Consider the following 25,257-nt stretch of genomic DNA (forward strand, 5'->3'; position numbering starts at 1 on the left):
TATCAGCAGGAAAGGTGAATCCAATTAGGATGAGGCAGAGTGGTTCTTCTTTGTTATGAAACATGACTTGAGCTAAAAGCCTATACTTTTCCATTTTGATTATTCCCACCAACTTTTGATTCAGACAAATGCATACTTACAACCAAAACCTTCTTTCATTCCATTTACTCCCTTTTCCCCCCTTCCTATTACACAACCAAACTTTCTCTCTACTGATTTTTCAGTGGTTACAAATGACATAATTTCTATCTGTAACAACAACAATACAGAAGTTGGTACTTAAAAGTTGGGGAGAAATCTTTTTCCTCCCTTCCCTTCTGCTGTTTCCTTTATTCCCTTGTTTCAAGACTTTGGAAGGGGTTCCCCTCTCAAAAACGATTTGAATAGCTGAAGAGCTGCTCTTGGCTTGAAAAGTGGTACTTCATGACCTGCCCCTCTCACTGTTGCAAATGTTAGCCCATGGTAGACCTCGGTCCAGCCCCCTACCTTTAAAAAAATATATATTCACATCCCATTTGTATACATCAGTATCATTGCAACGTATATGGTGCTATTTTCATGTCTAAATTGGTTAGGAACAACAAAGTTTCCAAAGTGGTTATGCATGACCCCCAGGTTGTGTTGACGGGCATGCATCTAGTCAATGTCACGCGGATATGGTTGCACCCTTGCTATGATGATCACCATAATGTTCCTCATCTCTTACTAGATTTATGAATTTCATATCATACAAAACAACATATCACATCTTGATTGGATCATTTGGTTCTTTGAATTGTGATAATAAGACACTAGTCAGTGGGACATACTAGAGCTAAAGAGATCCATAATGGCACTCCTACAAGCATTGCTCACCCAATGCTACACTGCAGCAGATCTGTGTTCAAAGTTCAAACTCTAGGTCTTATTCAAAGACTTAAGGACAGATATAGGTCACTGCTGCTTATATCAATCACAATTAAGACCAGACCACAATTATAGAAATCTGATGCTGAAAAGTAAGCAAAAATCCAAATGGGCTGAAAATAAAGATCTGGAAATCCTAGTACTGACAAAATTTGGTCGGCCAGGCTTGCTTTGACTATCTAATCCAAACCTAGACAAATCTATGGTATTAAGTCATTCCTAGTTGATCAGATTAACTGTATATTCCATAATTAATGGCAAAATCATGATAATATTTCTTTTCTTACTTATTCTCGGTTAATGTTTGTTTGATAATAATAATACTAGCAAAAAGAAGGATGTTGCTTACCTGCTTCTTTACATACCAAGGGTACCAGGGAATTTTGGTTGTTAATTTCAGTTGTGCAAGGGAATACCTCGTGGCTGTAACTGGAACCACTGAGTCGACATCACCACTATTATCATCCAACATCGCAAACAAAAAAAAGGGTTCATTTAGAATGGAATTTCTCTAAGATATAGAGGGTAAATTCAAGCTTTAAATTATGTAAATACAATCTTGCTAACCTGAAAACCCAAACTCTCAGGCCACCAGCAATCATTTCCCTATAAATTGGTAGAACAGATGCATCTGTATCATTCCAATTGCGATTTAGAACTTCACTGCATCATCAAAGAAAAAGAAAAGACGTAATTTAACACTAAGCCAACGCTGTTAATCATGTAATGGAAGTGCTTAGTATGCAATTGAAGTACCTGCAAGCGGTCCATTTATAATGAATTCCGGTTGTGTTGGCATGGAGTGCTTTTTGCACATCTGGCCTGTTGTAGTAAATCTCAGCATACTTTTCTGTGCAAGGATCATAGCCTGATATTGCCCTGAAAATCTGGTAATAGGCCAAAAAAGGATATGAACATGGTCATTAAAAAATCAACTAGGGCCTAGAATAACTAGGACCAATATTTTCATTCTTAAAATTATAATACACTATAAGTAATTATAGTATGAATATGTGATTATTGTATTCTTTAAACACTAGAAATTCATACCCTATATGGTCGATGAGGCATTCGCATAGTCTGCCTGGTGAAAAGGCTGCCATCTGAATTATTGCAAGGGGGTGCATATATGTTGTACTGATCAATGTTTCCAAACTCTTGATCCATGGCATAGGTATACAATGATTCACATTCGTTTGATTCTTTCTGCCTTCGAAAATCACAAGTGTTGATGAGTTGCTGATATGTTTTATCAGAGATCATGGCATGGCTCCACCAGTATGTCACTGTCCCAAGGTTATCATAATAGTTGTCTGTGACTGCGTTTCCCACCTGTATTTCATTTTATCAACTTTACACGCATGAATATTATTAAAGAAAAAAAAAAAGAAACCGTATTGATTTCAAAGCTAATTTGAATGGAAATTAAGTTGCAAATGCTTAATTGTAGATGAAGACTAGTATTACTGGAATTTGTTGGGTTAAGTTTAATTAATTGATTAGCTATATGTTGACAATTAAGAACAAAAACCTTCACATAGCTTCTTTCTAGCTTTGTTTCTCTCTTTACCAATCCTAAAAGAAAGAAACACAAAAAACTTTGTAAAAATTGTATATGATGTTAGAAATGGATTGAATTACCATTATTCCTTTGAGATTTATTCGGTGCTTGGACTTCTTATTGTAAATCATGATCTGTCTAGCCAACTGAGGCACATAATGGCCAGCATAGCTCTCACCAGTAATATAGATATCACGGTTCTTGTACCGGGGGAATCGATCAAGCCATCTGATCAAGAATTCCAACGAGTCCATAGCTGAATCAAAATCATCAAATTAGATCACAAACTATGAATAACATACTTACAATCAACAATCTACTAGTAATAACCTGTTCATATTTGGTTGATGTAAAAGGATAGTATTGCGACTCAAACTTAACATTTTAACCAAAATTGCTAACTCTGACAATCAGCTGAGATGACTCTAGATAGAAATACTAGTCTTTCATTAGTTGAGTATTTCTAGAAGAAACTATTTGTGATTATTGTCACGGCATGGATCACATTTAGCCTTTGATGTACTAAATGTGGACCAAAGAGCCATCAAATCTATCAACAAGCAATTATTCTGTAGTCGATCAATATGGCAGGTTTAATCTTGAAACATTCTATAATCTTGCTTAACTGAAGTTGGTCAATGGATTATAATAAAGAGTAGGACCACAGAATCATCATGACCAGCAAAATAGAGTACTGCTAGTCTTTCCATTATGACCAACCAATCATAATCACGAGAAACTTTTCTCCCATAACCTCTACTATAAAAACAATCATAGCATATAATTATGTAACTAAAGTAATGTTGCAAAAACGGGGTTTTGGGTCCCACCAGTTCGACGGTCGCCTGTATCAAACAAATCGGAGCTGTGGTTGCTGTAAGAGAAGCCTACCCCAGCTGGAGTTTCCAAGAACAGTAGGTTAGCCACGTTGTTCCATGAGAACTTGTTGAGGTATAACCCTGAGGCAGTCTTGTTAATTCTGAATGGGCCAATTTCTTCGGACGCACCATATGCCACGGAGGAGCAACCAGGACCTGACAATAGAAACACAAACAAAAGGGAAAAAAAGTAACTGTAGATGGGTCCCATGAAGACTTTTAACTAGAAAATGGAAACATATCATGTGAATGAAATTTACTTAAAATGTGAATAACTTGCCTAGCTGCCCAAGATCATTCTATATATTTAGACTTACTTAGGCAGTGGAACATAAAGACAAAGGGATCTTCCCTAAGTTAGCCATGCAGCTGTGTAATTGATGAAGGAGCTGAACTATAGTTGCTGCTGGTATATCTTCCTCCATTCATAATATTTGCAGGGACCTAATAATTTTAACCTGTTTCTGGTTGCTTTCTGGCATTTATACTTGCTACTGGTATTACAATCGATGCACACAGAAAGGGAGAGAGGGAGGGAGAAAAGGAGATTTGGTACATGTGGTTTTGTAATTTTAAGTGCTTAGGGATTTCTTCTTCCTTTTTTTCTTTTTTTTGTTATACTTATCTACTGGTGGTTGAGAGTTATGGCTCATGAGTTCTAGTCTTTCATTGGTAGTTAGATCATCATTCCTAGTTATTGGTAGGCCAGTCAGTCAGTCACCAGTCATATTTGCACTCTTTCTTTTCTTTTCTTTTTCACTTCTTTACAAATACAATTGTACCAGATTGAAGAAGGGATTTTACAGTGTAAAATTTACAGTTTTATACAAGGAAAAGCCTCAAAATTAGTCAAAATGGAAGAAAAAAATAGAACTAGCAATTTTCAGTACATAATTATGATCATGTCGGCAACAAAGAAGCCACTGGATGTGTCGGTTTAAGGACAAAACATGGTTGAGGAAAGCAGGAAACAAAGGCAAAACCTTACATTAATGAGTTCTTGTACCTCTAAGAAAATGATACTACTTAACAATTATCAGTACACCATCACTACTAAACAATATAACAGTAGCGAAAAGAAGAAGAAACAAAAAAGAATGAAAATCTTTGGTTTCTTCCAACAACGTGTAGCAATAATGTTTAATGTTTAGCTAGGGAAGAATGAAGTCACTAACCTCCATTAAGCCAGATGACTAGAGGCTTAGACAAAGGGTCATTGGCAGCCTCAGTAAGCCAGTAAAAGAGTGCTCGACCAGCAGCTTTGTTGACAGTAACGTAGCCAGAGAACTGTTGAAAAGAGACTTTGGGTTGCCCTGGAAGTGCTGATATTCTGTCAGCTTCTTCCTCTTCTCTCACTGACCCTTCACTTCGACTGACACTTACTACCAGAAACACTAACACCATGGAAACAAGGATCTGTCTTTGGGTCATATTCATGGCCTCAATGAAGATGAGGAAGAAGAAGAAGAAGAAATAAGTAGAGAAAGGAGAAGCGTCTTCTCCTACTGTTGTGTGTGTGTGTGTGTGTGCGTGTGTGATGGGAAGTGTGGACTGTCTTACATGGGGCTGGATTAAATAGGAGAGAGAGAGAGAGAGAGAGAGCGAGAGATTATGATTTATGGATGTCATCAGTTGTCACCAATATAATTTTACTATTTTGGGCACCCCTCTTTGTGGGGATCCCTTATATAAAAAGACATCATTCACCTTGTGAAAACCTGAATTGGAGGCTTGTTCTATATTCAATCACAAAAAACTGAAATATCTTTTAAGAATGAAAAACTCATTACAAAGGCTGGTTTTTTGTCCATAATAATTTGCAATCCAAAATAGGAGATAAAAGTATTGGAACTTTATTATGAGATCATTGTCTAAAGTCTTCTCTAAGCAATCAAAGGATACGACTGGAACTTTATTATAAGAGGAGAGGGGGTGTCCATATCAGTAAAAAAATTGTTGTTCTCAAGGGGTGCCTTAATGTTGTGTTAATAAGAGGGCGATTGGATGGGATCACATTCACATGGTTTCCACACATCCATGAAACAGTCCCTTCTATCCTCCATTAATTCCTCGTGCATACATGCACAAGAACTTTGACTACTTCTTTTCTTTTCCTGATTGCCTTTATCCAACTCCTAAGTCTCTCCCTTTCTTTCTCTTTCTTTGTTTTTTCCTCTGTTTGTATTTGGATAAGCTGTAAACGTGAATTGTCTGCATTCCCAGTTTTTTTTGTTTTTTAAAAAAAACAAGTCTTTCATTTATTATACTTGTAGATATTTTATTTTGATATTATATATATATATATATATATATATATATATATATGTACATGGGTACGATTGATAATCTATTGCTTTGAGTTTGTCGAGAAGCAGCCACAAGACCAACCTAACAGAAAGCAGGAAAAAGGTTGTATAACAAAGACATTGTCTTGCATGTTTTCAGCTCACATATTAAGCTATTTCCTTATTCATAATTTAGTTTAGTATAATTAAAATTTTCTAAATTGCAGGCATGGATTCAAACTAATTAATTAAGAATAAAAATATGATGTTTTCACTCATATAATAATACTAAATTTTAGTTCCTTTCATCCTTTCAAAACTGTAATAAGCATAACGTAAAATTTGAATTAATATTATTTTCATTATTTATGAACTTAAAATCAAGTGTGGAATCCTTCCACAAATTAATTGGCTTAGATATTTTGATGAAAAGTTTTGAAATACATGTAATAGTTGTAAGCATTCTATCTTATTCGATTAATTTAATTATCAACTCGCACCTTATGACAATAGCATCTATTACTCATTCAAGTTAGTTCATATTTTAAATAGAGCTACCACATTCTTTTACAGACTCAATCAATCCCCATATGTTTCTCTTTTTATCATCTTTTTGTTAGTAATATTAGGTTGCACTTAAACATTTTATTCAATGTGCAATAGTTATGTGCATTTATTAAAAAAAAAATGGGATTATCAAAATTTTCTTCTTTGAATCAAAACCGAATTTTAAATAAGTATTTAAAGAAAAAAATTTCTGTTTAATTACAAACAGAAAGAGGATTTCAAGTAAATAAAGGTTTTTGTTTTTCTCTTCAGTTCTCTTTACGTGCACGCGAGGTGGGGTGAGGGGGGAAGGCTGTCATTGATTTCTATAAATAGCATGGTGTGTGGAAATGGTGATGATGGCTATGATGAACCCTCCTTTGGAGCCTTCCTTCCACACCCTCTCCACTCTCCAACACCCACTTTTCCACCTTTTTCAATTTTTCTTTTGCTCCAATTTCAGCTAAAATCTTTACAACCATCATAGCTTCCTCCATTTACCCCTTCTTCTCCACTTCCATTGTTTTTTTCATCAAATTTGTGTACTTTTAGCACACCATTAATGCTTTTGCACTTGTAATGAAAATATTTGGTATATGCTAGTTGGGAAAAGAAAACAAAAAGGCTTAAAAAACTGATTCAGAAGGTTCTATGAGTGGCAGGAAATATTGAAATTTGAAACTTTTGCTGCTTTGTTTCTTCTATGGATCTCCCTCTTCAGAAAAAAAAAAATAATAATAATAATATGGTAATGTCAGATCTCTCTGTTTAAAGGCTAAGCATGGTGGAGCGCCTTTTGTCTTTTCTCTGTTAAGTTATACTATTCTAAGTAAGATCATAATGTATGATCTTCCATAACTCAATTTTATCTAATTATGTACTTAATTACAGCCTTTACGTGTGGACACCAAGATTGATGACAAGGCTGTGTTTTTCCTCTTAACCAGTCAGAGAGTTATCCTCTTAGAAAGTTGCACCCAAATTTTGATTTTAGGTTCCTAGAATATCCTTAAAAGTAAATTTTATATGACTATAAAGTCAAAAGCCTAGGATCCTCATGATTTCATAATTAGTTTGACACTGCAAAAATAAACGGAGAATATTTACTAAGAATATAAATACAACCTGTTTTTCTTTTTTCTTTTTTATATTAAATGAAGTAATTGATAATTAATGACATGATTTTTAATTTATTAAAAAAATATGTTATTTAATATAATAATGTTAAAAGCAGTATTTTAAAACGCTGTTAATAAAACCCATAAATAAATAAATAAATAAAAAGATGGTATTTGGTAGGCTTGTTTAGATGTAGAGATTACAAACAATTGTAGCTGAGACTCGGCCCAGCTGTATAAGAATAGGAGTAATGACAGTATTTATGACTTTGAGTAGAGAGTAGAAAGCAAAGCAGGGAAGTAGGTGGTGCTAACATTGACGACCTTCAAACACTGTACCACACTAGCTGCAGTTATTGAAGAGAGAGTCCAAAAGAAACTAGAAAGACAGAGGGAAAGGGTGAGTGATCACTTTCAAATACTCAATGCCCTCTGCACAAACTTTGAAATGCTCATTCATTTTGCAAGGGTTTTTGACAACACTTACCCAATTCTTGGATGAAACACAATCAAAATTGTTGGATGAGTTATTTTGTAGTATTCATAAAGAAAAGAAATAAATAAATTCAATTAATATCTCTTCTTTGCTGATGGTCTCAAGTCAACAGGGGCAGCAACTTGTTTGGTGGATGGTGGCACCACCTCCAATAGTTGAACAGATAATAAAGCATTCAATGTCTTGCTCTTCAACTCATTGTTGCAAAATTGGGCTACATGAGTTAGTCTATTGAGAAATAATTTTTTTTTGAAAACAAAATTTAGCCATATTTGGTGTTTGATTTTTCCCAAGTGAGAGAGCACATGCTAAAAGCATAAAGAACAATGCATTGTCTTGACAACATTGCCAATAATCATTACAAAACTTAAAAGGGATTTTATCATTTGAAAAAAAGGGGTTAATGTTAGGTAGTCAAATTAGTCTGAAATAAATAGTAGATGCCACTTTCAAGCCTCTCAGATAATTGGGTTTTGGGGGAGGGGAAGGAGAGAGGGAGGGTGAATCACAAAAATATCAATTGCAAATGTAATTTGCTTACAAAGAAATGATTGGATTGTTAGTATATATACAGTTGTATACACTTGACATCTTTTGTTCGAATTCATTACACTAAAAAGTAGAATCCCCTATTTATTATATCTGTAGATTAGAATCTCTTGCTTGTCAAAGTTAGTCAGTCAAAAGGGTTGGTGTGTGATGGAAATAGGTTAGGTGTTTGTGCAGGAAGGAAGCAGATGAGAGGGCACAGTTCCATGGATGGAACAGTGAAGGGAGAGTGCTTAGCACACACGTGCCTTTGACATGACCTACACTCAATGTCCAATCAATGCTGCCCAAGCCACATCATGGTTGCTTCGCACGCCTTGCCAATCTGCACGTTTAAGCGCTTGTCTTTTTTCCTGGATTTCATTTCAGCAACTGATCCACTTTTCAAAACGACTAGAAGCTGGAAGGAAGAAATAAAGAAAATAAAGTATCAAAGAATTAATGTAATATTTCTTTTTAAATTTAATAAAAATACCATTTAACTACTCTTAACCTATGCCTATTGACCCAAATAAGCTGAAATTCTCTTTGAAATTCAATGAAATTGATCCATTTTTTAGATTGTCTCTTAATTCCTTTCCACCATCTCTCTTTCTTTCCTATTTGTAAAAACTCCTCCCCATCAAATTGGACATATTGTTTTCTTTCACTAGCTATATAATTAATTGTCCTTAGTTTGAAGGCAGTCAAATCAAGCTAACGATGATCTTTAATTTATTAAAAAAAAAAGCTAACGATGATTAGATTAATTATATTAGTGACTCGAGGCAACATGTGCATTGTCATCACCAGCTTCAAGATAAAAAATACCTTTGTTTGATATTTTTCTGTCTTGAATCACCATTGACACTTTCTTTTATGTGGGACATTGAGATTATTATTATTATTATTATTATTATTATTATTATTTAAGTTTATAAAATTTTCTGGACCAAATTACATATCATTTATATTTAAAGATTTTGAACATCTAAAGTTATAATATATGGTCATTTTGTAGAAGCAGTGGTGGATTTGTTTATTAGCAAAATAATAGTTATAGGAATTCAGGTCAATATAGAAAAACAGATCCAATAATGTAAGTTCTAGCTAATAATAAAGGATTCTAGCATAAATGATCTGATAGCAAGCAAGCATGGCCCATGGGGAAGGCTCTCACTTAATCTTCACTATTATAAATGATGGTGCTGCTATGTATGCCCACTTTTAATTAGTGTCCAACATCATGTCATCATAAAGAATGACAGTCCATGTAATTGTAATTATAATTTCAAAAAGTATATTTTCCTCTCTAACTTGGACAAAGATTAATAAAAGAAATTAATTTCTATATTCATTATAAATAACACTGCTAACAATGTTCACCTATATATGTGGAGTTATATCTCACTACTCCTATTTCTTGCACACTAGGAAAAGCCTACCCACGTCTCAAAAGGGTATAATTAATGTTGGAAGCTTAATCTGTCTTTGTCAAAAGAAAAAAGAAAAAGCCCTTAGGTCTCGAATTTACAACAAAATTATACACAACAAGCTCAATTATTGTATAATTTGTTGTTAGTATATTAATAAAGCTGAAATAATTGTTTGAGGCTTGCCACTTGATGGCTAGTTGCGGATGTTCCATCAAGTAGAGTAGGCCCCTTATCTTCGTTACAATCCCAGCTGGTGGAGAGATTGATTTGGAGTATATGTGTCAGCACTCCGTGGGCTAAACAAGCAAAATGCACAGAAATCCTTATGGTAATGACGTGTATTATTTCTTTTTTTTTTTTTCGTTTTTATTAAGTTTGTTCAAGAAGCCTATGTAACGGGCCATATTCCACCAGAAAGGAATCATACGCTTATTACCCTTATCCCAAAAGTGGAGGCACCAGAAAATATTGCACAATTTAGACCCATAAGCTTGTGCACACTTCCTCTAAAAGTCATAAGTAAGGTGCTTGTAGCTAGACTTAGACCTTTATTAGATGGTTTGATTGGCAGAACTCAAAGCAGCTTCATCCCAGGAAGACAAACGACAGACAATATAATTGTAATGCAAGAGATTATTCACATCATGAGAAGAATGAAGAATAAAGCGGGAGCTATTGCCATAGAGATAGATTTAGAGAAGGCTTATGACAGGTTAAAGTGGAAATTTATTCAAGAAACCTTAGAAGAAATTGGCCTACCTCACTCTTTGGTACGATTAATTATGCACATTGTTACAACGCCAACATTCTCTATTATCTGGAATTCTTCTCAAACAAATTTGTTCCAACGAACGAGAGGTATCAGGCAAGGAGACCCACTTTCTCCCTACTTATTTGTTCTTTGCTTAGAAAAATTTTCTCATCTCATAAATGAAGCAGTACATGTAGGGCATTGGAAACCTTTACTAATGTCAAGGACTGGACCTAGCATTTCACATTTATGTTTTGCAGAAGATCTGATGTTGTTTAGGGAGGCTTCATCCACTCAAGTAAGAATTATGATGGAGACTCTTGACAAATTCTTTAAGGCTTCAGGACAGAAGGTAAGTCTAGCAAAATCAAGAATGTTAGTTTCTTCTAGTATCTCAAACACAAAAGCCAAAATTCTAAGTCAAATGGCGAATATCCCTTTGACTAAAGATTTTGGGAAGTATTTGGGTGCCCCTATGATACATGGTCAGATCACTAAAAGCTTTTATTCTAAATTAATAAATAAGGTGAAGAGAAAGTTAGATTGTTGGAGTAACAAGAATCTGTCAATGGCAGGGCGTGTATCTTTGGTAAACTTTGTGACCAACACCATGTCTAATTATCTGATGCAAACGATTTTACTGCCTGATAATGTGTTAAAGGAGATTGGTAAGCTCAACAGAGATTTTATATGGGGTCATTTTGGGGGCGTTAGAAAGATCCACGAGCTTAGTTGGTCTAAACTTTGTCAAAGGAAAGAAGATGGGGGGCTGCATATCAGAGACTCAAAGAAATTTAATCGAGCTTTACTAGCTAAACTATGCTGGAAATTATGGAGGGATACTGATAGTTTATGGGTGGATGTGCTTAAGAAGAAGTATTTAAGGCATCAAACTTTTATGGCTGCAGTGATAAGACCGACTGACTCTCAAGTATGGAGAAGTATTTTGAAGGCTAGGCCAGTCCTATTACAGGGATTGGGAAGGAGAATAAAAAATGGACGTACTAAATTTTGGATAGAGTCTTGGCTGCCTTGCGGGCCACTATTAAACCATGTAGGTGCAGATTTATCTGAGGCTGAAGCTAAGCTTCCAGTGGCGAGTTTCTATGATGAATACGAGAAATGGAACTTGGAATCAGTCAAGCAATTGCTCCCTCAAAATTTAGTTCTTATGATCTCTGCAGTGATGATAGACCCATTAGGTGAGGAAAGGGATGACTCCTACTGGTTGCACTCTAGCACAGGTATGTTCACAGTTAAGTCTGCATATGAGATGCAAATATCTGATTCTATACACTAAACGATATGTTGGAAGAAAGTTTGGGCTTTAAACTCATCAAACAAGGTAAGGATGTTTGTTTGGAGGGTATTACATGATTATTTGCCAACTGCTTCTTGGTTAGAAAATCGTGGCTTTTTATCTTCTCCTGTATGTTTAAGCTGTGGGTATTCTGAGGAGCAGTTAATTCATGTACTACGAGATTGCAGTAGAGTTAAACGAACGTGGTTATCCTTTCTTCCCGACTTTTTAATAGAGGATTATTTTATGCAAGATCTGCAAGTCTGGATATTAAATAATATGCAGAGTACGGTGTTCTTGGAAGGTATTCCATAGGGGACCATATTCATTCATGCTTTATGGTACCTTTGGTATTGGCGTAACTTATCTATTTTTGATGGAAAATTTTCTTGGCCTTACAACGCCAAACAACTTATCTGGACAAAAGCTAAAGAAGCCTGGGACAGTTTACAACGCGAACAACAAAAGGTAAAGCATGAGTCTCCGATTAGCTGGATGAAACCTAAAGAATCATTTGTCAAATAAAATGTAGATGGAAGTGCTAAAAGGCAACCGGGACTAGCAGTAGCAGGTAGACTTATTAGAGACAGCTCTAGAACATGGTTAACAGGATTCAACTATAAGATTGGTATTTCATTCTCTCTAACTGCGGAGCTCTGGGCAATTTATCATGGATATGTTGGTCTAAAGGTTATAGGAAAGTACAGGTGAAAACAGATTCACTTCTAGCATTGCAAAAAATACAAAACAAAAAAAAAGACTTAGAGCCAAATATTCACTTATTACAATTAATCAGACAGTCACTTCACAAAAAATGAGAATGTCACTTATCTCACATACATCGTGAAGCCAATCAGTATGTCGATTGGATGCCACTCATCATAAGGATTTAAGTATAGGATTACAAGTTTATGATGTACCCCCTGTAAACATTTTTTATTTATTACTTACAAACTCTCTAGGTGTCCAATGACCTAGAATGTTATTTTAAATTAATTTAATAAAATTTTCCTTCATATAAAAAAAATTATTACATATAATGGGTGTATATATAAGATATTGCAAGAACAAAACAAAAATGAAAGGTTTTAATGTTTTAATAAAGCATGAAATCTCTTCTTGAAATCCATTTGTGGTCCAAGCACAGTGAAAAGGTTAATGAAACCAGTAACAAAAGCTATAATATTTATTCCACCAATGTGGCCATGAAATCTGGGTCACAGTCCATTATCCTTATCCTTAGTTACTAACTAGGAACAAATTAAAATTAAATAAATAAGTGGGGAGCTAATTTTGTGGGTTTTCCTTTTTTGTGATTATGATTGTACTTACACTCGTGTGAAATAGGAATTATGTTTTCTTGGGAGAGGAATAATCAATGAATTAATCAATTATGCCCGCCAATTAAATTTGGTCACAAGTCAAGTAAGGAGACTCCTTTGCTTGTAGTTCAAGAAGAATGGGTCAGTGCTTTGGGAATATGCTCCCTTAGGAATATTGTACAATACTCATTAGTGCTGCAAAGAGGGCGGCTGCCCATGCTGATTACATTTAACTCTATTATTATTATTTTACATTGAATTATACATTGAGACATAATCATTTTAATCTTATATAAATTTCCTACTTTCTCGAATTTGAATGAGAAAATTTCTAAAGTAAGAGTAAAATTGAACTACAAATTACTATGAATATATGACTCAAGAAAATTAAGTGAGAGATTCGTTATCTTTTAATAGTTTAATGATCAAGACAATAATATTTATAAATATTGTTAATCAAAACGTTATTATTTAAAATTGATTGAAGTTTCTTATTTCTCTTTTTGTCAAAACTTTGATAGTTATTATACTTTTCCGAGGATAGTGCAATTAATTGGTAGATCAATTTCAGTTGCAAATTCTCAAGATTTTCAAAAATTTTGACTTGAAATGATAATGTTTTGGCTAATTGTTGATGTCTTAAGAAAGAAACCATTTAAGGATCATAGACTTGATTCCTATCAAACCTTTGCTATGTTGGAATATGTAATAAGGAAATACGACCAATCAAGTCAATTGGGAAATGAGACAGCAACTCTCCCAAAGAAACCTTGACTATCCATGTGTGGGGAGGGGGGATTCTTCCTAGTCATACACATAAACCCAGCCATAGCTTTGGTTGGTTCTCAAGAATTCAAATCTTGAGGAAGACCTTCCAGGGGAGTCAATAGTGTTTCTTTTCATCCTCCATGTATGAGAAATATTTAATTGATTTAATGCAAACTGGAATCTTTTTTCCGTTATATGGGATGGCAGTTGCGAGAAGACCATCTAGGAATAGGATGGGCATGTCCAGGGATTCAATCTTAGGATTTTGGAATAGAGAAGAAGATGCCATTCAACCACTTAGGCTAAAAGCTGGTGGTGGCCTAATTTAATTGGACCCGTGTGCTCGCTCAAAATGCTAAAATTATGAGTTGACATTAGACTTGACAGTTATCGATACAACATATTAACACGACACAGAAAGATATAGGGTTAAATAGATTTGAGTTTAGCCTTAATGTGTTTCGTGTCTAATTGTGTCTGGCACGTTTAAGATACAAAAATTTTTATATCTTAATATGTTAGATACGAGTAACACGCTTAAAGCACGTTTAATTAATCATGTTAATCGTGCTATCGTGTTTAATCGTGTTATCTTATTTAAACATGTATACATGACGCGTTTATCAACTTGTTAAAAATTAATAGTCAAATACTAATTTAGCATTTCTTAAATAATTTTAAACAATTATTTTAATAAGATTTTTAAATCTTATATAGATAATAATGTAATTTTGTCATACCGAAATCCTAATTTTAAATTTTGTTTTGTTATATTTAACGTTCTTGTTATTTTGTTTTGTTACAATTGTTTTTATAATTATTGATTTTAAATTTAAATAATAAAATAATATTTAATTGTAAATATTTTTATTTAATCGTGTTAAACGTATTAATCATTTTATTAATCGTGTCCTGTTATATATTGATACGTTTAACAAATGTGTCTAAACGTGTCGTGTCGTGTTACATAGTTATTAAATCTATATGTGTACGTGTTTCAGATTTAAGACACGAATAGTATTTGTGTCATCTTTGTGTTTAACTTTAATATATTTCGTGTTTAATCGTGTCTGACATGTTTAAAACACGAAAACATGAATTACTAGTCTAGCAGACATGTATATTCCAACTTTATTTTTTAAATCCCAACGGCTAGTGTTGGCCCTAAAAATTTGACCGTTACAACCCCTCTTTCCTTTCATGGCAACCCCAGAAAAAGCTCTTACCATCTGATGCACTCGTATAAATTCACACCTTAATTCAGAGCTTTCAATTCAATACACCTCTTTCCTCAACCCTACTTTAATTTAAGGCTTGTTATCAAACCTTCTCAATAATCTCATAGTTTGGCAAATATTTTCATTTCAACAATGGAGCAAGTGACAGAAAAGTCTATTCAATCTGAAAATGTGGGATTGGAGAACAAAGCACCACCCCAGAATCAGCAAATTGATCAGAATTCTCAAGATTCCAGCAATGATTTGAAAAAAACATGTACCCCAGATAGGCTTAAAGTCCCCAAGGCATTCAAGTACCCTGAAAGGTAAGTAATTCCTCATTTTTAATTTGATCTTGCGTTTAAATAATCGTGTTTCATGAATGTTTATTTACATGTAAATTTGGATTTTTGGTTTATCTCAGGTATAGAAGTCCAACCGATTCTATGATGTCACCTGTTACGAAAGGTCTTCTTGCAAGAAACAGGAAAGGTGGTGCATCACTCTTGCCGCCTAGTATAAATCAAACCAAGGTAAGTATTGAAGATTGTAATCTGCTTCTGATCAACCCTTTTCTTCCTTTATGCACTAGACTGTTGCTGCTTGAGAATTTGATCCTAGGAACTCGCTATACCTTAATACTTAAGCAGCAATAATCATCAGCAAATCTAGGATTCCTTCTATGGACTTTATATATATGATATGTCATATTGAATTTATCAGTAGTTCTCTCTCTCTCTCTCTTTTTCTTCAAGTTATTTACTGTGTTTGTCGATGTTTCAGATTCATGAGTTGCGAGTTCAAGATGTCGGTCTATCTCAAAATTGAAGAGCTAATGATGGTGGATGAAAGCTAAAATCAGATAGATTCTTGCACCTGGTGAATTTGTCTGAAATGGTATACCTGTCAATATAAATTACAAGGAACAAATACTATGGGAGGGGTGTATCTTCTGAACCTGTTCCTATTTCCATTTGATCCAGTGAAATGGGTTCTTTGTCAAGTTTTTGTAATGTAATGCGAATTTCCTTCTATAATAAAATTATTTGCTTAGTAATTAATCATGATGTTCAAACGCTTCATAGGAAGAGGGGAGGGAATAAGAAACTGTCGAAATTTAAACATCGTCTTTGTTTTTAATTCATTGTTTTGGCAGAGAAGAAAGAAGACCAGAGCTATGGTCACTGGCGAAACATGCTATTGACGATAATGATTACTTATGACTAGTAATGCATGCCTACTGCCCAACCATTAACTGGTTGATTTATTGGAGTGGGTAGGGAGTCATTTTTAGACATTAAGACCTGTTAAATATGGAGGTTAGAGGATCAAGTAGGTCCATCTCAATTAAATGAGAGCAAGATTTTTTCTTATCTTTGGCCTGATAATTCTTTCTGCTGCAAAATAGCATTTCTTGGAAGCAATTTAGTAGTAAAATTGCATTACGCTTCCATTCTGCTGTAGCAAATATATGAAAAAAGTTTAGGCAAATGCGTCAGCGTATGCTTCAAATGAATAAACTGATGGCTAGCTCTGATAGCACTCAGTATATACATACGTTTCTGTTATTAAGAAACTGATAGCTAGCTCTGTATAGCCCTCAGTATTACATGATTGCTAAATGGTCATGACTGCTCTTCTCACTCTAGTCGAACTTCATACCATTGAATCGAGCCAACATCTCCATCTATTTCAAGTTCACAAACAGACCTTACTAAGTAAGAAACAGCATCATCGATGGTCACAAATCTTGCGAGGTCTGGTGGAAGGGTCTTCCCTGGCCAATTTTCAAGCCAGCCCTTTAACTTGGCTTTCAATTCTTCTACGGAGACAAACTTCTCCTCTTGTCCAGGTTCTAGTAGAACATAGGTTTCAGTCCTTGAATATGCAGCCCTTCTCCTCCTAGTTGCACAAATCTGATGAAAAACAAACCAAGTAAAGACACCCAAGGACCAAAAAAAAAAAAGCAGCAAGAAGGCATGCATTCAAAATTTTGGGATGCTTCCTCTTCATCAACGTCCAACAAGACAAGCCCCCCAAAACCCCTCTTCCTGTTGGTTCTCTAAATTCATGGACTACCAAATAATGGAGAAAATGCCATGCTCCTGAAAGATTATTCTTACACTTGATTATCACCAGTTCAGAGCTCATTAAGAATCGGCACTAGTTAAGTGTTGCAGAAAAGGATTTATTAGTAGTCAAGATCACATAAGGATGATATTTTGCAGATCATCTCAGATCTTGCAAGATGTTGTTATCTCCACAGTTTCACTTGCATGGCATGACACTAAAAATAGGCAAGTTTTACAACTGCTTAAACAAGTAGACACCACAGAAGAGTTGCACTGATAGCATTAGAATGAAAATGAGCATTTGGAAGAAATCTTTACCTTTACCGCACAGCGATGCTGACTCCCCATTTTAAGAAGTTTGTCATGAACAGGACTAAAATTCTCAGTTGCACATACTGAACTTGCTTGAACAACTGGTATAAGAGTGTATCTTGATAACAAATTACCTTCAAACAAATGGAAGGGATGATATCATTAGTGACATAATATAGCCGATCTCTCTAGTTTACAACAGACGTATATTCTTTGCCCTCTGATTATCAAATTGAACAGTAAGGTGGTTCTGTAAAAATTTAAACTTTATTTAGACAATTTCGAGTCAGATTTCTTCTCAATTCCATGATCAAATTCCAGGATTAATGCAAATAATTAATGAACATAAAAGATTCGTCATCCATAAATCAGTAAATCCCATATCAGTTCCACAGTCAGCAAACTTACCAGTTGCCACTGCCTATAATATTTTCTTCTCTTTGTTCTATGTAGAGTCCGACTACATGGGAAAAGTTGATGATGCAATAATTGAACAGCAGTTGACTCAAATTGTAGCTAATCTGTTGTTAATCATGAGCTCAAAACCCATTTTAATGCTCATCAATCATGACACTGGAAATACCTGTGATAGGATCACACAACCGTGGTTTAATGCATACGATATCATAAATGCTTCAGGTAAATTTAGAATTATATGAAGGCATGGCCATCTGGACAGCTTAGGTATTCTTGAAGCCGCAAAACTCATACTTCAAATTGTGGGAATCTGATGCCATAAGCTGATGCTTTCATACTACATTCTCAGCCCTTAACCAAAGATACTGACAAGTAGTTTGGCAGGAAATCAATAACACCAGGGATACACAGGCTTCCAATAGCAGAAGTTTAGAAAAATGACAAATAGATCATCAACATGATCCCAGCTGGAGCTTCATAATCAGAGCTACATATTAGCTCTATGAAGCATCCCTCAAACTAAAATTTGGGATTTCCATAAAAGTAAGCAAGTGTCAAGGATGCAATGGTTAGCTGGAAAGTGGTGAGCATCACCTCCAGTATCATTTATTGGTCATCTACACAAAAAGTTTAACATACACCTTCCTCTTCAACTTCATCAGGAAACAAAGCACCATCACTGAGGGGTACATATCCAGCATCCTTCATATGATCTACTAGTTTGACAATCACTTCAGATATTTCTTCTATCTGAGAATGGCCCTTGTCTTTCGCCACAAACTCATGTTGTACATTCCTCACCTCAATCCAACTATAAGCAGCTTCTTTACTTAGACCTCTCTCCTCCAAGAGCCTTCTCACTGCTTTAGCATCATCCCATCTTCTAGCTGCAGCATAGACATTTGATAACATTACATACCTGGCAGCATTTCGTGGTTCCAGTTCAAATAGAGCCTCTGCTGCCCTCCTAGCAAGACCTAAGTTCCCATGGACGCGACAAGCACCCAAAAGAGCGCCCCACATGCCGACATGATTTGGTCCATTAGGAGTTCTCTCAATCATACTCATTGCCTCCTCAAGCCTGTTTTTCCTTCCAAGCAAATCAATCAAGATTGCATAATGATCAGACCTAGGGATTACACCAAAATCCTTTTCCATCAAGTCTAAAATCCTCAATCCTTCGGACACTAGACCTGTGTGATTACAAGCAGATAATGCCCCAAGAAATGTTACATGATTGGGTCTTGTGTTTGCTTTTATCATCATTCTGAACACATCAAGTGATTCCTCTCCATGCCCATTCTGAGCAAACCCAGTTATTAATGAGTTCCATGAAACAACATCCTTCTCACTTATCCTTGCAAACAGTAATTTAGCTGAATTCATGTCTCCACACTTGCAGTACATGTCAATTAAAGCATTAAAAACAAACTCATTTAATGAATCACATCTACTGCTAACTCTAACTATGTGTCCATGGATCTGTTTACCTATTTCAATTCGGGCTAAATCCGCACAAGCACTTAAAACACAAACATATGTATAAGCATTAGGCTGCACTCTTTCCTCCAACATCTGCCAAAAAAGATTCAATGCTTCATTTCCACGCCCATTTTGTGCAAACCCTGTGATTAAACCAGTCCAAGAAACTGTATTTTTAACCGGCATTTCATTAAATACACGACTAGCATCCTCCAACCTAGACACTTTAGCATAAGCAACCACCATAGAAGTCCATGAAACAACATCCCTTTCACTCATTCGACAAAAAATCCTATATGCACTATTCACCTCCCCACACTTCCCGTAGGCATCAATCAAAGCATTGTAAACAATCAAATCCAACTCCAAACCAAAAACTATCATAAAACCATGAACTTGACACAACAATTTCAATGCACCTAAGCAAACACAAGCACCAACAACACTAACAACCGTATAGCGATCAATAACCAAATGATCACATTCATTTAGCATTTTCTTAAAGATATTTACTGATTCTTTGAAAAATCCATGTTGGGAAAAGCCAGAAATCAATGAATTGTAACTAACAAGATTTCTGTTCGGCATTTGATCAAACAAGTTACGAGCTCTATCAAAGTGGCCATGTTGTAAGTACCCAAAAAGAAGAATATTCCAAGAATGGCTGTTTTTCACATGAAGCTCATCAAAGGCCTTTTGGGCACTTTTTATTTCATTGAACTTTGAGTACATGGCTATAAGATGGTTGGTTATAAAGGGGTTAAAGGTTAAAGCTTTTTTGATAAAATGTGAGTGTAAAAGTAAGCCTAGTTTCAAGTTCTTGTTTTTTATGGATTTTGAGATGAGAAATGTGTAATAATCAAAACCCAAATCTTCTTTCATTCTTTTTTCCTTCTTGCTTTTGGGGTTTCTCTAGCTGCTGAAATGCATGATAATATTGAAAAGTATATTTATAGCTTAAATTTTTAAAAAGGTCAAGGCCAAAGCTTACGGTTAAAGAGCTGATGAAGCCCATTGTTGAACAGCCTTTTCTCCATTGAAAAATTATTGCCTGCAAAACTCAGCATTTTTGCTTCTTGTGTTTGTATCAAAGTGTAAAATGGTGAGGAAAATAGTACGTGCTTTGTTTAACACAGGTTTTGGAGATAACGTGATAAAATTATAAGGGAATTACACTTTGGGGCCGCCTGAACCAAAATAATAATGGGTTAGTGCCATGGCTAAAAATATTTATAAGGAAGGAAATGTCAAATTGCAAAAGGTGAAATACACAACCCTCTTAACTTTTGATTATAATTATCCGATTCATCAATTTTCAAAATAAGCACTCTATCTAAAAAAAATCTTTTGCTAAACATATAAGTTTAACTGTTAGTCAACTATTAATATTTATATATATTTGATGATGTAATAATATTAAAAAGATAATTTTATCCTTCATTAATTTTAAAAATTATCAAATTATAATTTTTTTTTTAAAAAATACCTCCCACTGGCCGGTTGTCCTGCAATTGAATTTGACAAAAAAGTGCTAGATTCAGTCAGAGAGCACAGATCTGGGAGCACCAAACTACGATTTGATGTTACCTAGATTTGCTTTTTTTTTTTAAGTGATCGATTGAAGCAAAGAATCATCGTCAGCCAGTAAAAAAAAAAATAGTGAAAAAATAAGAAAGGTATTTTAGACATTTCATACCTAATATTAATGTTGTTTACACTTTTAGAGTGGAATTTTTGTTTTGAAAATTAATAGACTTACTTGTAATTATGATCAAAAGTTAAGAAAGTTTGTGTATTTTACTTGATTATCAAATTGGTAAAAGAGGATTTGCTTTTACTATCATGACCCTGATGACTAATGGATTTAAAAACAAAGCTACCTCAAAGCATTTCTTGCGATTTTCCCTCTCTTTCCAACTGGTATGTTGTCATCAATTTTTTTTTTTGATTATACATATTCTCTAGCACTTTGATAAAAGAAAATATAGGAGTTTGGATGGACAGATTCAGGAGGCTTTTGTTTTACACCCATTAGTCATTAGGGTCACAATAGTAGGGGTGAGCGGCAAGTCGGTTGCAACCGACCAATCGGTCAGTGTCAACAATGATTGGCTATCATGATTCGATTGATCGAAGTCGATTATGTCATCGATTCTAGGTGATGGTTAATTCAAGGGATCGGGTTGGTGATTGAAGTAGGAACTTTCTTATCGAATTCGATCAAAAAATTGATTTTCATTTTTTTAATGGTCAAACTATTTAGGAAGTTCTTATATTATAATGTTTTCTTTAATTTAGCCCTTTTGTTAAAAAATTGATCAATTTAGTCTCTATATTTTGACATTTTATACTTTTAAGTCTTTATGAGTAACTTCGCTCAAATTACTCGTTAACTATGTTGACATGTCAGACGATGCTAACTTGGCATTGACATGTCTCACAAAAAATTTCGTCATGTCAATGTTTTTGTGTCACGTCAAAAGGACCAAATAACAATAAATAATATAGTACATGAATTAAATTGAACAAAACTCTATAGTACAGGGACTTCCTTGATGCTTTTACCATTTTTTTATTTCACTTACATATGGGAATGTTGGTTTGCTATGTCGGTTGAAATGGTGTATGAAGTGTATGAAAATCTCGAAACACTATAGTTGAGTGCAATTTTTTCTTATAATATGAAACAGTGTCGTTGAATGCAATTTCTACTTGCAATATGGAAGTCTACTATCTTTTGTTTTGTTAATTTATTATGTAATCCAAGAAAAAATATATTATGAAATGACATCATTGTATTAACGTCTCATTTGTACTAGGAAATAAAATGTAACAATTTTATTCATGTTCAAATACAAACCAATTACATTGCACTATTGCATTCTCAAAAATTAACTCAAAAAATGTAAAATCTAGTTTAATTTCTTAATTACTAATTGGATTGTGTTGATTTAATGTTGTTGCCTTAATTTGGCAATTAAAACACTGAATTTGTTGCTATTGCCAAAAGAAACTATACAACAGAAGCAAAGAAGTAAATCGAAGTCATTAGTTATTAATTTGCTAGATGGTGCATTAGTTTCAACTCAACAAAGCACTAGAAAGGTCTAAGGATTTGCTGTGTGGTTGATTTTATTGTCCTGCTATTATTTTGACTATTGTTATTTTGTTGGAGCTGGTGAAAGGTCTTGGGACAAAGACAAATAAATGCATCTTGCAATTCTTTTTGTAAATAAAGTTTATGTTTTTGTAATGAAGAAATTAAACTAGATGGTATATTTTTTAAGTTAATTATCAAGAATGCAACAATGCAGTGTAATTGGTTTGTGCTTGAACAAAAACCAAATTATTACATTTTTTATTTTCCAATACATATGGGACGTTAATACAATTATGTCATTTCATGATATAGTTTTTCTTCGATTTGCATAAATAGATCAACAAAACAAAAGATAGCTAGGTTTCATATTACAAGCAGAAATTGCATTCAACTACAATGTTTCAAGATTTCCATACACTTCATACACTATTTCAGCCTATAAGGAAGGTTAATATTTCCATATGTAATGTAAAACAAAAAATGGTAAAAGTACTCAAGAAGTCCTTGTACTAGGAGTTATGTTCAATTTAATCCTTACATTCTACTATTTGGTGTAATTTGGCTCTTATAATGTGGTGAAATTTTTTTCCCAAATTGTTTTTGTTTGACACATCAATGCTGTTAGTGTATTTTCAAAATTAAAGGATATTTCACATGATGAAAGAGCTATCATTAGCTCAAAAGTTATGTTACGAAAAGTGACATAATGTGTCTATTAGATATAAACATATTTTCATGTGAATGGTTAGGTCTCTTGGAAGTTCATATCCAAAAGTTAAGAGACATGATTGAAAAGACACCATTGCTCAAAAGTTAAAGTGAATAGTTATTGTTTCAAGATATAACTCAAAGGTTATAACTTGTGGGATGAATAGTTATTTATTCAAAAGATGACTATTGAAACAATAACTATATCTAAAATTTGTGTTAGCAAAAATCATAAAGATACTTTCTAGACAAAGAGGTGTCTTTATGAAGAGGTTGTGTCCTTAAAGAAGAGACACTTGGGAGCCTATATAAAGGGCTTGGTGCCAACCACTTTAGACATACAAAAGACACCAAAAGGATAACAAAAGTGTAGGGAGCAAGAGCAAGAAAGTGTTATGTTTTATTATAAACATAAACACTAGAGTTCCCACCATCTTCAAGATATTTCGAATTCCTTATCATCTACTTGCTGCAAAAAGTTGGTTATAAGGCCAAGCAACTTTGCAAACACTCGAGTGTATCTAGCGATTTTCTTCGTAAGTGGTTAGACGTTGGCTTCATTGTATCCTTGAGACTATTCGCGTTATTTCCCTTTGCATACTGAGTGATGGGGGAGAAATAAGTCTTAAAGATAGACGTCTATTTGAAAGGCTCACCTTGAAGCCAATTTTGCCTATTCTTAAATACCGTATCAAAAACCCCCATAAACACCAATAGTTTTAAGACTTATTTTCGTGGTATTCAAAATGGCTTCCCATAAGGAGATGGTTACCAACTTTGTCAAGTTAGATCGCTTTGATGGAGGAGACTTCATTCGATGGCAAAAAAAGATGCGCTTCCTCTTCACGACACTCAAGGTCGCATATGTTCTAGAAACACCACGACCGAGTGAGGAAGATGGTGAAGAATCCATGGAAAGAACTCATTCGAGGCAGAAATAGGATAATGATGACTACATATGCATGGGACACATTCTCAATGGAATGTCGGATGCATTGTTCGATACGTACCAGAACGAGACTAGTGCAAAGCAACTTTGGGACAAGTTGGAAGCACGATACATGGCGAAAGATGCAAGCAGTATGAAATTCCTTGTTAGTTGTTTCAGTAACTTTAAAATGATTGATAATCGTTTTGTTATGGAGCAATTGCATGAGCTTGAACGCATTCTCAATAGCTTTAAGCAATATGGTCTTAAAATGGATGAAGCTATTGTGGTTTCTTCAATAATTGATAAGCTTCCCCCTTCATGGAGAGACACAAAGAAATTCCTTAAACATAAAAAGGAGGATATGTCTCTCGAGGACCTTGGTAATCATCTTTGAATAGAAAAAGATTATCGAAAACAAGAAGAAGTTAAGCAAGATGAAAAAGGAAAGGATTCTAATGAGAAGAATCTTGAGACTTCAAAGGTCCATGTGATGGAACACAAACCATCCAACAAGCCGGTTTAAAAAAAACATTCCCTGGGTATGAAAGACAAAAGTCTTAAGTTCAAAAGGAATAGAAAAGGGCATGTTTTTATTGTAACAAACTTGGTCACTTTAAGGCGGAATGTAGACTTTTGAAAAGCAAGACACAAGGTGTGAACAATCACAAGTTTGTGGCTGTGGTTTCCGAGGTCAATCTTCTCCAAGATTGTGGAGCATGGTGGATTGACACTGGTGCAACTAATCATGTATGCAACAACAAAAGTTTCTTCAAGACTTTGGAAGAAGTTGATGATGGAAACGTGCTATACATGGGAAATTCCTCCACTACACAAGAGAAAGGAAAAGGCACCGTGGAACTTGTGTTTACTTCTAGAAAGACACTTATACTAAACAATGTATTCTATGTACTGAAAGTAAGAAAGAACCTTGTGTCAGGTGGCTTGTTGAATAAGTATGACTTTAAATTAATATTTGACGCAGATAAGTTCATCTTTATAAAAGGTGGACAATATGTGGGAAGCGGATATTATTGTGAAAACATGTTTAAGCTTAATGTCAATAAAAGTATTGCTAGTTCTGCTTATATTGATGCATCGTTTCATGTTCATGATAGTGAAGCAA

At 34.5% G+C, this 25,257-nt stretch overlaps 3 protein-coding genes and 1 pseudogene across 6 annotated transcripts; 2 read left to right on the forward strand and 2 right to left on the reverse strand.

Moving 5' to 3' along the window:
• Positions 1 to 67: 67 nt before the first annotated feature.
• SCPL25 (serine carboxypeptidase-like 25) lies at positions 68 to 4,902 on the reverse strand. 2 transcript variants are annotated; one of them, XM_018120074.2, is made up of 8 exons: positions 4,521 to 4,902; positions 3,298 to 3,501; positions 2,548 to 2,723; positions 1,957 to 2,238; positions 1,663 to 1,793; positions 1,474 to 1,569; positions 1,256 to 1,361; positions 68 to 486 (listed from the first exon to the last, which is right to left on the reverse strand). In XM_018120074.2, the coding sequence occupies exons 1-8, from the start codon at positions 4,780 to 4,782 to the stop codon at positions 343 to 345; spliced, it is 1,401 nt and encodes a 466-aa protein (XP_017975563.2). In that variant the 5' UTR covers positions 4,783 to 4,902; the 3' UTR covers positions 68 to 342. The 2 variants fall into 2 exon arrangements, with proteins under 2 accessions (XP_017975563.2, XP_017975564.2); XM_018120075.2 differs by lacking the exon at positions 4,521 to 4,902 and adding an exon at positions 3,663 to 4,111.
• Positions 4,903 to 15,144: 10,242 nt separating this feature from the next.
• Positions 15,145 to 16,173, forward strand: LOC18601657 (hydroxyproline-rich glycoprotein family protein). Its single transcript, XM_007032690.3, has 3 exons — positions 15,145 to 15,438; positions 15,537 to 15,645; positions 15,896 to 16,173. Exons 1-3 carry the CDS (start codon positions 15,266 to 15,268, stop codon positions 15,938 to 15,940), a joined length of 327 nt encoding a protein of 108 aa, XP_007032752.1. The 5' UTR covers positions 15,145 to 15,265; the 3' UTR covers positions 15,941 to 16,173.
• Positions 16,174 to 16,593: 420 nt separating this feature from the next.
• Positions 16,594 to 20,577, reverse strand: CRR7 (chlororespiratory reduction 7). 3 transcript variants are annotated; one of them, XM_088805724.1, is made up of 3 exons: positions 20,387 to 20,542; positions 17,503 to 17,630; positions 16,594 to 17,028 (listed from the first exon to the last, which is right to left on the reverse strand). In XM_088805724.1, the coding sequence occupies exons 1-3, from the start codon at positions 20,460 to 20,462 to the stop codon at positions 16,753 to 16,755; spliced, it is 480 nt and encodes a 159-aa protein (XP_088661850.1). In that variant the 5' UTR covers positions 20,463 to 20,542; the 3' UTR covers positions 16,594 to 16,752. The 3 variants fall into 3 exon arrangements, with proteins under 3 accessions (XP_088661850.1, XP_088661849.1, XP_088661848.1); XM_088805723.1 differs by lacking the exons at positions 16,594 to 17,028; positions 17,503 to 17,630 and adding an exon at positions 18,290 to 19,538 and having other exon boundaries at positions 20,387 to 20,577; XM_088805722.1 differs by lacking the exons at positions 16,594 to 17,028; positions 17,503 to 17,630; positions 20,387 to 20,542 and adding an exon at positions 18,290 to 20,380.
• A 3,372-nt stretch (positions 20,578 to 23,949) lies between these two features.
• Positions 23,950 to 24,528, forward strand: LOC148763200 (uncharacterized; annotated as a pseudogene).
• The last annotated feature ends 729 nt before the right edge of the window (positions 24,529 to 25,257 follow it).

Source organism: Theobroma cacao, chromosome 4 (genome assembly GCF_053813885.1).
Source record: "Theobroma cacao isolate CCN51 chromosome 4, ASM5381388v1, whole genome shotgun sequence".
NCBI lineage: Eukaryota > Viridiplantae > Streptophyta > Magnoliopsida > Malvales > Malvaceae > Theobroma > Theobroma cacao.

Bases quoted from the DNA above. Each gene is read 5' to 3' on its own strand.
- CRR7 (XM_088805722.1), bottom strand. From the start codon at position 20,277: ATGAAAGAAGATTTGGGTTTTGATTATTACACATTTCTCATCTCAAAA.
- LOC18601657 (XM_007032690.3), top strand. From the start codon at position 15,266: ATGGAGCAAGTGACAGAAAAGTCTATTCAATCTGAAAATGTGGGATTG. The intron at 15,439-15,536 runs GTAAGTAATTCC...GGTTTATCTCAG, and splicing joins GCATTCAAGTACCCTGAAAG to GTATAGAAGTCCAACCGATT. The intron at 15,646-15,895 runs GTAAGTATTGAA...TCGATGTTTCAG, and splicing joins CTAGTATAAATCAAACCAAG to ATTCATGAGTTGCGAGTTCA.
- SCPL25 (XM_018120074.2), bottom strand. From the start codon at position 4,782: ATGAATATGACCCAAAGACAGATCCTTGTTTCCATGGTGTTAGTGTTT. The intron at 2,724-3,297 runs GTGGGACCCAAA...ATTTTGATTCAG, and splicing joins TACAGGCGACCGTCGAACTG to CTATGGACTCGTTGGAATTC. The intron at 1,794-1,956 runs GTATGAATTTCT...GCCTATTACCAG, and splicing joins TGCCTCATCGACCATATAGG to ATTTTCAGGGCAATATCAGG.